This window comes from Lepidochelys olivacea, assembly GCF_965140295.1.
Source record: "Lepidochelys olivacea isolate rLepOli2 genome assembly, chromosome: 8".
Lineage (NCBI taxonomy): Eukaryota > Metazoa > Chordata > Testudines > Cheloniidae > Lepidochelys > Lepidochelys olivacea.
Window position 1 is genome coordinate 104,292,161 of NC_140418.1, and position 12,283 is coordinate 104,304,443.

At 40.9% G+C, this 12,283-nt stretch overlaps 1 protein-coding gene across 5 annotated transcripts in view; it reads right to left on the reverse strand.

The window, feature by feature from the left end:
* MAST2 (microtubule associated serine/threonine kinase 2) overlaps window positions 1–12,283 on the reverse strand; it is a 402,444-nt gene that overhangs the window by 111,627 nt on the left and 278,534 nt on the right. For all 5 annotated transcript variants that reach the window (XM_084637854.1, XM_084637856.1, XM_084637855.1 and 2 more), the window contains one exon: window positions 3,289–3,380. In XM_084637854.1, coding sequence (XP_084493980.1) covers window positions 3,289–3,380 — 92 coding nt within the window. The remainder of the gene's footprint in view (window positions 1–3,288; window positions 3,381–12,283) is intronic.

Genomic DNA, 12,283 nt, shown 5'->3' on the forward strand with positions numbered 1-12,283 from the left:
AACTAGCATTTGATCTGTACCCTTGAACAGGGGAATCGAGAGTGGTAAACGTGTGGATTGAGCTCCATGTTGCTGATCTACAACTCTCTGATATGGAGATGCTATCCAAACTGACTGTAGAGGTTGCTTGAACCCTAGAGAAATGAGCCCTAATGTGTCTAGGGGGAATCTCTCTTAGTCCAGTTTTAACAAGTCAAAATAGTCTGAGACCCCCTTTGGACAGCTTCTGGGACAAGACGGGTTGTCCCGTACTCCTCTCAAACACCAGAGTCTGGGCATTACCTGAATGGCACTAAAGACATAAAAAGGACAATGCTTTCCCGACATCCAACATGTAGAGTGTTATTTCACCTGGGGCAAAATGCAGCATAAAGAAGAAAACAGGGGGGTGAACTAACTGATTGATATAAGCTGGAGCCTACCTTGGGCAGAAACTTTGAATTTAAGAGTGACTCTATCCTTATGACAGGTTTCAGAGTAGCAGCCGTGTTAGTCTGTATCAGCAAAAAGAAAAAAGAGTACTAGTGGCACCTTAGAGACTAACAAATTTATTTGAGCATAAGCTTTCGTGAGCTATCCTTATGAAAGACTGTTTAGGGAGGGCCCACCCTGAAGACTCAGATCTCCTTTATTCTTCTAGCTGATGTGACGGCTACCAGGAAAGATGTTCTCATAGACATGTGGTAAAGGTGTTAGCCATGGTGCTTTTGCACTACTGGAAAGTGTTCCAATACTATAGTGATGAGCGCAATATAAAAACCTATGTAGAACAGAATGTGGGTTGCAGCCATCCCACCCCTTATGCCTTCAACTATGGGAAGCAAGAGGATGGCTAGGGCACAGGTGTGGCCCCCACCAACACTGCTATTCAAAAGAATTCAACCTTACACACATGGGTGCATGTCACCAAGAGCAAAATCCATGTTGACAAACACTTGAAGAACATAATATTATAGTAAGGAAGCAGAGACGAAGCATGTTGTTTGCAGAATGTTACTGAAATCTATTCATGCTCCTTGGCAGAATTATTTTATCCTCTGGAGCTTCCCCACCAGGACAGGGTCAAAACTGTTGTTGGTAGCTACCGGTGTGGTGCTCTGTTCTGGTTCAATGATAACCGTCAGCTGCATGCATGTTCCCTCTGTGTGCTGCCCCAGCTCTGCACAGATAGTTAACACAGCAGACCCCGAGAGAACCCCCAAAAACCACAGACTCTAATAAGGTACAAAGGCACCTGAGCCAGGTTTATTGTCAGACGAAGCACAGTAAAAGTTCCCTACAGACTCTACAGGGCATACTACGAACATGTGCCCCCGGCAATGGATGCAGCTCAGTCAGCGGCAGAACACTCCACTGCCCCCTAGGCTGGACAAAGAAGTGCGCTCCCGGACCTACTTTTATACAGTTGCAGGACAGATTACTCATCATAGGTCAAACAAATCTACCCATCATGTTGTCCTTTTGACCCTGTCTTTAAGATGCACCTGCCTGTTCCTTGTTATGTCTGTGGAGTGTTCTGATGCCGTCTTGGCACAAGTTCCTCTCATTAGCACTTATGCGTATGTGTGTGCACGTGCTTCTAACAACCTTTTCTTGCCAACTTCTGTGAGTGGGACCTGCCTCTGGCTCACAGCCAGGCTTTGCTTAACACTGCCTGGAAGTATTTTGGTTCAGGCTTCAAGCCTCAGACTGGGCCTCTGATACAAAAGTTTGTTTCAGGGCCTCCTCTTACTACAAAAACCAACCCTTCAGAGTAGACTCACAAGGCTCTCTCACGGTCACCTTTTCCAGAAAAGGAGTCATCTTTTTTCATCTTTTGTCTGTGGCCGGGGATTGGAATTGCAGTATCTTGGATACCTGTCTGATCAGGAATATCTAATACTTGGAGGGTGCCTTCATATTTTCCTCCCTTCTAAGGTGAGGGCTATTTTCTCGGGTTTCCTAGGTCCTTGGAAAAGTTCCACAGAAGGAACCAAAGAGTGGAGGCATCTGGGCTCTGTAGCAGCTGCAAAGGTTGGCCTGCTATGATTCAAAGAGAGAGCTCACCTGCCAACCAAGAAGGCTCTTCAATGGGAAGGGTGATTCGTATGCACAGTAAAGGCATGTTCAGTACAGACAGCAGGGCACCTAGAGCCTCACACTCCCTTTCTGCCTTCCCATTATGAAACATTTTAAAACTTGTAACTGCTACAACAGAAACTGTAATTAAAACTACCCACAAAAAGACCGAAAACAATACTCATGTCGCAATCTATAGCTGCCAGAAACACAAATGAGACAGTTAAGGCCAGGAAAACAGATGCTGTTAGTAAAAGAAAGACAGTGTACCAAAAGTTTTAGAGCAAACAAGAAATCTCCCTTGGGCTTGGCAATAGTGAAGTGGAAACAAACTCTAAAATCTATACCACAAAGAAACATTATTACTTCAAGGAATATGATCTCTGGCATGCGAAGCAGTATTAGCTAGTATCTCCTATTGTTACTATGAGAGGATATTACAAGAAAGTTCAAACAAGCATTACATTTTATTCAAATAATTTCACTTGCAACACTTTTACTAATTTGGTCATGTTTAAACAGCAACAGTGGCCACCTTTTAAAAAGTTAGCTTTTGTTGACAGTCTCCATGCAGTCATATGGGAGATGACACTATTTCTAACTGCGTGGCATCTCCTGGATGCCCTCTGCCAGACTGGTTTATAACCCTATACAGAGCCCAAAATCACAAGCTGCTGCTAGTACAATGCAGATTCAGTTAGCTAGCAGTCCCCTTTGTCTTACATTTCTTTTGGGGAGAATAGGGGATTAGGGTGATAAGGGCTAGTGTTTAAGGGGTAAGTTCTCCAGAGGGATTTGCTGGAGAATAAGATGGAGGACTGGAGCACTTGGAATGAGAGGTCATTCCATGTACGAAGAAGGCAGGATGAAGGGAACGGGAGCCCAGGCCTTCTTTACATTTCACAGACTAAAATCAATTTTTATTAATTGTTATTTTGTTTATATCTAAAAAAAGAGTACCCACTCAATATGGCCAAATCATTTACAGTGTCAGAGGAGGGCACAGATACCATGGTGATGAGTGAGGCACAAACATCTAGTTACAAGTGAAAGATGCTATCCCCCTTAGTCAGTGAAGTTAAGAAAACGAATTTAACGAATCACACACAATTTTTTGAACTGAGTTCTGAATAGCTTATTTGCCTTATAATATAAATGGACAGTCAATGGTAATGAATAATGAATTAATTTTACTAACGATTCCCACATAAAACACAGTTCCCTGGTTACCTGTATGCCCATGGAGCGGGGAGTGAGGTCGTGGCAGTGTTGGAGATGTGCTGGATGTTACAATCAAGCTCTTCCTGTTGCTCGTCCGACAACTGAAATGAAATGAAATAATGATGAGGAACCATTTTAAACAAAGGACCACAGTATTTTTAGGAAGAACCAGCAAGATTTTCTATTGCTGACAAGGATCAGTATTTGGCTTCACATTTCCTCATGTACTGAATTCTGAAGTTGGGTCTGCAGATGAAGTGAGCTGTAGCTCAAGAAAGCTTATGCTCAAATAAATTTGTTAGTCTCTAAGGTGCCACAAGTACTCCTTTTCTTTTTGCAGATACAGACTAACACGGCTGCTACTCTGAAACCAGATAAATAATAAGTACACAGGGCTAAAAGTTATTAGGTCAACAACAGGATTTTATAATACACTGTAGAAGTGACATTAATGCATTCTGTGTTGTATGCTGTTTGGATCAGTAAATATAGTTTCCCACTCCTTTCTGAAACACACGCCCTTCTCATGCTTTGTCAATTGTTAATATCACAAAAACACAAACAGTAAAACGTTTGCATCATTTTAGTGTGGACTTCCATGCCAATTTATAAATTATTTATTTTATATGTTATATTGGTAGATATTAAAATCTATTACAACTGCTATTTCATCATACCATGAGAAAACACAGTAATATTAATTAGGAAAAAGGTAAATCTGTAAAGTTTTAATACTGACCAATGTATTTATTTTCTTTTTAATTTAGTGTTAGCAAAACTACAAAGAGCGTATGAAGATGTAAGTCGCATTTCACCCTTCAAAGCAAGGAAATCCAAAGGTGAGTTCCAAACAAACCCTGAGAATCAAAGGGTCCTCATTACAAGTGCTGCAATGCCCATCCACAATAACATGAATTGAGCAAAGTTTCATGGCCAAACTCTGAACAGGTGCAACTCCTTTGACTTCAGTGGAGTTACTCCACCAATTAATTTGGCACCCCGTGCACATTTATTTATTTACTTGCTTTGGAGGGTTTCAAAATCAGACTATTGCCAGAGATCAGTGTTTTACTCCCTTTGCTCACTGGACCAGGTCTAGTTCTTGGAAAAGTTTAATTAGTCCTAAAAGCAATTGTAATGGACCAGTGAAATATTTTTTACTGTGAGGTACTGGTTTGTAAAATCATATTCTAATTACCATCTTTGTTTTTGTTCCTATTCAACTGTGATATGAATTCAGCAGCGGAATCTCACGAATTGCTCGAGATTAATGCCATTTGACTACTGGAATTCCAAGACTCTTTCAGTTATCATAAAGCATTTCTACTTTGCTCTGGTGGTTCTCAAGATAGAGTTTACTAAAATGATGTTGGAAATTATGTGGTATGGCAGGAAAGAAAAATTAAAGATAATCAAATTGATATTTTATAGTGTCTTGTAACAAGATAAGCAGTTAATGTATACCACTGAAAAGACATGATACAAAGCTTCTCATTGACATAATTGTTTCCAAACTCTGTTTGCAAAAATATTAGATACTGAAATGTTCACTGGTCCCTTAGTCTAACACTACATTTCAGCAGTAGCTCAAAAATGAACACAGCAATTATCAAACTCCCAATTACCACAATTTAATGGAAAATTATTTTACAGTTGCAGGACCGTTCCTGTAGCTGATTATTAATTTTTATTTGAACGTGGTAAGCTTTTCTGGTTGTTGTTCAAAACAGAAATTAGAGCATGTTCAAAACAGAAAGAAATCGCAACTGGACTGCCAATGAATCACAGTAAAGTTGAAGCACCATTAGCTGCCACTTTAGCTCTTTAGTGTACTTAAAATTTCTGTGAAAATTATACAGCTGACTCAATACAATCCTCACTAACATTTAAGTACTATTCAGCAAGAGTCCATTCAAAAATTGATTGCTACTTTTGCATATAGTATGCAAAATAACAGCATGAGCCCAAGAAGCTTAAAATCTCATAGTTTATAAATAGATTCTTAATGGGCATCTTGAGTTACTCTGTTCCATTACTGTAGAACACGAAATAGAATACTGAGTTCAAAGACTAATAGCAGAGAAGCATCACATTTATACACTTAATATAATAAACCCTTGCCACGGTAAACACAACCAAAGTATTTTAATATGAAGTACTGTATATGAAAATTATATTAAGTAGTTTTCAATAGACAAACATTAAATGGGGGTATTTCTAGCCAGATTCTAGGCGGGTCAGTACTAGGCTCTACACTATTCAACATTTTCATCACTGATCTGGAATTAAATATAAAATCACAACTACTAAAATTTGCAGATGACAAATGTCTGGCAAGTGGTAAATCATGAGGAGGGAAAGGCAGTCAAAGAGAGATCTGGATCCATCAAACAAAATGTGCTTTCATACAGCCCCAAGTGCAAGGTTATACACTGAGGAACAAGGAATGAAGGCCATACCTACATAACAGGTGACTGTGTCCTGGAAAGCAGGGACTCTGAACAGAGTTTAGGGGTCACAGCAGACAAGCACGTCAACAAGAGCTCCCAGGGCAATGCTGAGGCACAAATGGGTTAATGCAACTCTTGGTTATATGAGCAAGGAAGCAGTGAGCAGGAGTAGGGAGATGATTCACCTCTATACATGGCACTGATGAGACCAGTACTAGAATACTGCCTACAGTTCTGGTATCTACATTTTAAGAAGGATGTTGAAAAATTGGAGAGGGTACAGAAAAAAGCCTCAAATTATTTGAGAGCTAGAGAAAATGCCTTAGAGCTTTTGAAGTCAGTCCTTTCACTGTAACTGTTCGTCTTATCAAAAGTAAGTTTGAGAGGTGTCTTGATTACAGTGTTTATGTACCTTCCTGGGAGAAAATACAGAGCGATAAAATGGTTCTTTAATCTAGCAGGGAAAGGCATAACAAGAACTAGTGGCTGGAAGCTGAAGCCAGACAAATTCAAATTAGTCCCACATTTTGAACACAGAGTGATTAATCATTGGGAAAAAAAATACCAAGGGACATGTACTCTTCATCTCTTGATGCCGTCAAATCAAGACTGAATGTCTTTCCAGAGAATAGGCTTTAATCAAACAAGTTATTGGGTTCAGTATAGAGGTAACTGTGAAGTTTAAGGGCCTGTGATATACAGGAGGTCAGACTAGATCTAATTGGTCCCTTCTGGCCTTAAACTCTTTACTATTTATAAACTCTCCAAACTGTGCTAGACATTTCCCTGCCCAAAAGAGCTTACAACATAAGATATGGCATGACAGAATACAGCAACAAAAACAGGAGGGAAAAGGAATGACAACGTTTACAAAATTAGAAGTCAGATGGTTACAGGACTCAGATTAGTTCTACATGCCTCTGAGTATTTTAACAAGAAAGAAAGAAAGAAAGAAAGAACGAACGAACTCACCCAGTGCTCACATACACTGAGTTTTATAACTTGACTATAAGCCAATAATTACTTTTACTTAATTATTTTAATTAAGCCCATGAAAAGACTAGCCAAACTATCCCCTACCTTTGACCTCACCCTGTCCTGCTTTCACAATTCAACCCAAGATGTGAACTTTGATAACAACAGATGTTACCTAGATACCCCTTATGGCTGAAAATTTACACCTACATTGCTTTAATTTAAACAAGGTGTAGTTTACTACTACAGGATTTCTCTGTTCCCATAGATTTGTGCAATAGAGAACTAACATGCTAAACATATTTGGAATCCTGTCAAATTCAGACTACCACCGCTGTCAGCTATATTGGCTCTTTGCACACCACACTACTTGGACTGCACACACTATATTCTTGGCAAAAACTATGTATTGCCAAAAATTATTCCGGATCTAGAAAAAAAAATTAAAAATCCCAATTATTTACCACCAGACACAATAAACTGGTAGTTAGTTATGTTGAGAGATTTGTAACAATACCTTTACGGACACCATGAAAATATCATTTAAACTATTTCTAGAGTTAACTGCTCTCCCTGCAGTAAAAATAACATTTGTTACATGTGCTAAAATACTCCAAGCGCATTCTTGAAATTGAATACTGCAGGACATTGGACTTGGACTGGGTAACTGGACACTAGTTTTGGACTCTCTGACATGTGATCTGTAGTTAGACACTCTTCTTCCAAGGTAATTTATGAGAACGTTTGTTAAAGTACCTGATTGCTATATGCAATCTTAGTGGTTTTGAACCAGTAACATACAGTACTAACAAATCTTGAGTCATTTTGTTCCAGGCCTCTATAAAAATAGACTAATACCCCTTGTTTTGTATTTACTTTCTGGCTGAAATGAAAACAATGAATATTTCAGTTTCAATGTGATCTACAATAAAAATCAATCCTCAAATAATTTTAACACCAAAATTCACTCATGCTCTCTCTCGCTCACAGAGGTACCGTGAGGCAAATTTATTAATGTCGGTGAGGAGTTTACTCTATGGGAATGAGTACCACGGAAAAGCCAATGAGAGAATAAATAAATATATTAATTGTTGTTAAATAGTACCTTAGAATCACAGATATTAGAGATGAAAGAGAAACTGCCAACTTATTCAAGTCTATCTCCTTACCAATGCAAGATTGAACAGAAAAAGTTATCTATAGTAGACAAAACTTTACACCAACTATATGAAACTTTGAATAGGCTTTGGCAAAATTCTAACTTCAGTACACTTGTCAAAAAAAAATGATACAGATTTCTATTTTAACCCTTAATTCTTTTATAGAAGAATTAAGGGTTATAATAAAAGTCTGTGTTCTAACTAGTGATTTCTTTACATAAACCCAGTTTTTTAAAACAAGCTTGGCAAACCTGTTGCCGCTTTTCAAGTACTACCACTTTTAGGAACAGATTTCATTCCAGAAATCCAAGAAGTGGGCTCAATATTTGACGTACAGTAGAGTCATGCCTACTAAATGGAATCCATATTTTAGAATTAAATGCAGCTGCAGAAGATATCCCTGATCACTTGTCTTGCCTAACCCGAACAATAAACAGCATTAAACCAAGGTTAATTATTAACTGGATTTTCCTCTGTCTTTAAAAGCAACTTTCAGACAAGATCTTTAAATGTCTTTTGTTGACATATTTCACAAAAAGTTCTTTTTATGAGAAACAGACATTTTGAAGATGAAAACAAATATTTAAGAATTTTTGTTCACAATGGAGCAAAATAGTCAAATCTGAACATTAATGAAAGCACCAGCTGCATGGCAATGTTAACTAGATATGGAAGTTATAGCTTTAATTATAGTAATTTAGAGATGGAAGCAATTTTGTAAGCTTTGATAGAACTGACAACAGGAATAATTAGTTCTTCAAAATAGATAAGAACAAGTAAGCATCTGACTCAAAGTGATTATTTTCACATTCAAGAATAGTTTAAGAGTTGCCCACCTCAGAAAAACTGAAAAACATTGCTATTGTTCATTCTGTAGATTTGATACTTTACATACTACCATATCACACACATTTATATAATGAATATGTCTTATCTTTCCCATTGTGTAGCTGTGGCTTCCTAGAACTACCTTCTAACTTACAAACACTCATTCAGTCCAGCCTGTTTGCTTGTCTCCATTAAAGAGAAACTTGTGTTTGCGTGCATCTATCCGATACATACGCCAACCACACAAATCCTCATAAGTGAAACTTGATTGCAGGTTACTAAAGAAGTAAACCAAATAAATACTGCAAGTCTCCGATCAGACTAAGACTATAAAATTTCATTGGTTTTAAAAATTTATAAAATTCCAATTTGTTTGTAAATAAAAAGTGTGACAACTAGTTATTTATGAGCATATATACAAAGGCCTTGGAGGGTTCCAGACTATTGAATGCTTCATTGCAGAAACCCTATTTACCTGTAAGGGAAATCCCTTTCCACTTCTAACTCATTCAATAATCTGAATCTAGGTAGCAGTAACCCCCTGGCTCCTGCTATGGGGCTAAACATAGCAATATACAGTTTCCTCCTGCGGCTGCAGCCTGGCCAGGTGGTGGTCTCTGAGCCTGGTCTCCAGCTCCAGCAGGAATGTCTACACTGCTATCTTTAGCATTGTAGCATGAGCCGCCAAAGTCAGTTGACCTGGACTCTGAGACTTGCTGCCATGGGGTTTTTTTGTTTATTTTGTTTTTATGCAGTGTAGACGTACCCTTAGGCATAGGTGCCGACTCCATAGGTGCTCTGCAGCTCAAGCATACACTGAAAAAAAATAGGGGGTACTCAGCACCCACAGGGACAGATTAATCTTTTGCTGGCCCTAGCACCTGGGCCATGGTCCTGCCCCCTGCTCCACCCACGCTCCGCTCCGCCTCTCCCCCCAGGCCCCGCCCCAGGCATCCCCCCAGACCTAAGGCCCAGCCCACCACTCGCATGGGAAGGGAGAGGGCAGAGAGGAGCACCCACCAGCAAAAATAAAATCAGCATCTGTGCCCTTAGGTAATTATATAGCCGTTATTACCATATACCTGAGCATCTCACAATATGGAATGAACATATCCTTACAGCACCCCTGTAAGTTAGGGAACTACTATTATCCCAACTGTACAGAGTGGAAATTGAGACAAAGAGAAACTAAAGTCCAGATTTTTTAAGGTATTTAGGCACTGCTCCACTCAGCAATGCAAGACATAAGTGACTTAGGTGTCAGAGGCACGTCTACACTTCAAAATTAGGTCCAATTTATTTAAGTCGACATTTAGTCTCCGATTTTACAAAGTCGATGCTGCATGTCCCCACTATGCACATTATGTCGGCGGAGCGCATCCTCACTATCATGACTAGCATTGACTCACAGAGTGATGCACTGTGGGCAGCTATCCCACAGTTCCTGCTGCCAATTGGAATTCTGGGTTAGGTTCCCAATGTCTGATGGGACAAAAACATTTTCACAAGTTGTTTTGGGTACATACTGTCAGCCTCCCATGATGCAAATGCCTCCTTCCTCACTCCCTCTTGTCCCTGAAAGCAACAGCAAACAATCATTTTCACACCTAAGTCTGGGTTACTCATGCAGACACCACAGCACGGCAAGCATGCACCCTGCTCAGCTGTACGCTGTTGTTGTGAGCATCGCAAACACCTCGCGCATCATCCTGCAGTATTTGCAGAGCCTAGCCAGGAGCCGCCACGGGAAGAATGTGATGCAACGCAAATAGCCGTGCTGGAAGCCATGGAATGGAGCAATTCGCACATGCTGGCAGCGGTAGCCAGGCTTGTTGACACACTGGAACGCCACTTCTGGGCCCGGGAAACAAGCACAGACTAGTGGGACTGCATAGTTGTGCAGGTATGGGATGAGGAGCACTGGCTGCATGACTTTCGAATGCGTAAGGCCACTTTCATGGAACTTTGCAAATTGCTTTCCGCAGCCCTGAAGCGAATAAATACCAAAATGAGACCTGCTCTGACAGCAGTTGAGAAGTGAGTGGCGATAGCCCTGTGGAAGCTTGCAATGCCAGATTGCTACCGGACAGTCGGGAATCAGTTTGGAGTGGGTAAATCTACTGTGGGGGCTGCTGTGATCCCAAGTATCCAGGGCAATCAATTCACTTCTGCTAAGAAGGGCAGTGACTCTGGGAAACGTGAAAGACATAGTGGATGAATTTGCCGCGATGGGGTTCCCTAACTGTGGTGGGGCAATAGACAGAACGTGCATCCCTATCTTAGCACCAGACCATCTTGCCAAAGAGTACATAAACCACAAGCAGTACTTCTCAATGGTGTTGCAAGCACTAGTGGATAACAAGGGCCATTTTACGGACAGGATGGTCAGGAAAGGTACATGACGCGTACATCTTTAGGAACTCCGGTCTCTTCAGAAAGCTGCAAGAAGGAACTTTCTTCCCAGACAGGAAAATTAACGTTGGTGATGTTGAAATGCCAATAGCTTCCTTGGAGACCCAGCCTACCCCTTACTCCCGTGGCTCAGGAAGCTGTACACATGCAACCTGGACAGCAGTAAGGAGCAGTTCAACCATATGCTCAGCAAGTGCAGAATGGTGGTAGAATGTGCCTTTGGACATTTAAAGGGGTTCTGGCGCTGTTTACTCACTAGGTTAGACCTCAGCGAAAGCAAGATTTCCATTGCCGTTTGCTATGTGTTCCATAATATCTGTGAAAGAAGGGGGGAAAAGTTTCTGGCGGGGTTGGGGGTTGAGGCAGATTGCCTGGCAGCACATTTTGAGCAACCAGACACCAGGGCAATAAGAAGAGCACATCGAGGTGCACTGTGTCTCCGAGAAGCTTTGAAAACCAGTTTCATAAATGATCCAACACTGATGTGACAGTTGTGTTGTTCCTTATCAAGTTACTCCCTTTTTTGCATGTACCACCTGTAAACTAAACCCCCACCAACCACAGAGTGCATAGTGAATAAAGAGCTTCTTGTCCTCAATTCATGCATTTTTATTATGCTAACAAACACTGAACAGAGACAGCAATGAATAGCAAAGATAACCCAGGTCTAAGGGCTCATAGAAGCAGCATGTCTGTGGCTCAGAACCAGAGCGACTGGTTCACCTCCCTTGTCTTCTGGTACGCTTGCCTGAGCTCCTTTAATTTTCACACGGCACTGCTGTGTGTCCCTGGTGTAGCCTTTTCCCCCCATGCCCTGTGTGATTTTGGCATAGAAGTCAGAGTTTCTTCTGCAGGTTCGGAGCTCTGCCTACACAGACTCTTGTCCCCACACAGCAATCAGATCACACTGGAGCACATTTGTGGCCCTGGGCAGGCATGGTCAGGTGTGGTGGTGAGCTCTCCATGCTGATCAAACAGGAAATGAAATTCAGAAGTTTCTGGGGCTTTTCCTGTGTACCTGCTGAAGTGCGGTGGATTTGAAAGTGCTGTCCAGCGCCGTCACATTGGAGCACTCTGGGACACCCCCTGGAGGCCAAACCCATCGAATTACACAGCGTTGTGTCTACACTACCCCTACTTCGACCCAGGAAGGTCGATTCTAGCACTACTCCTCTCACC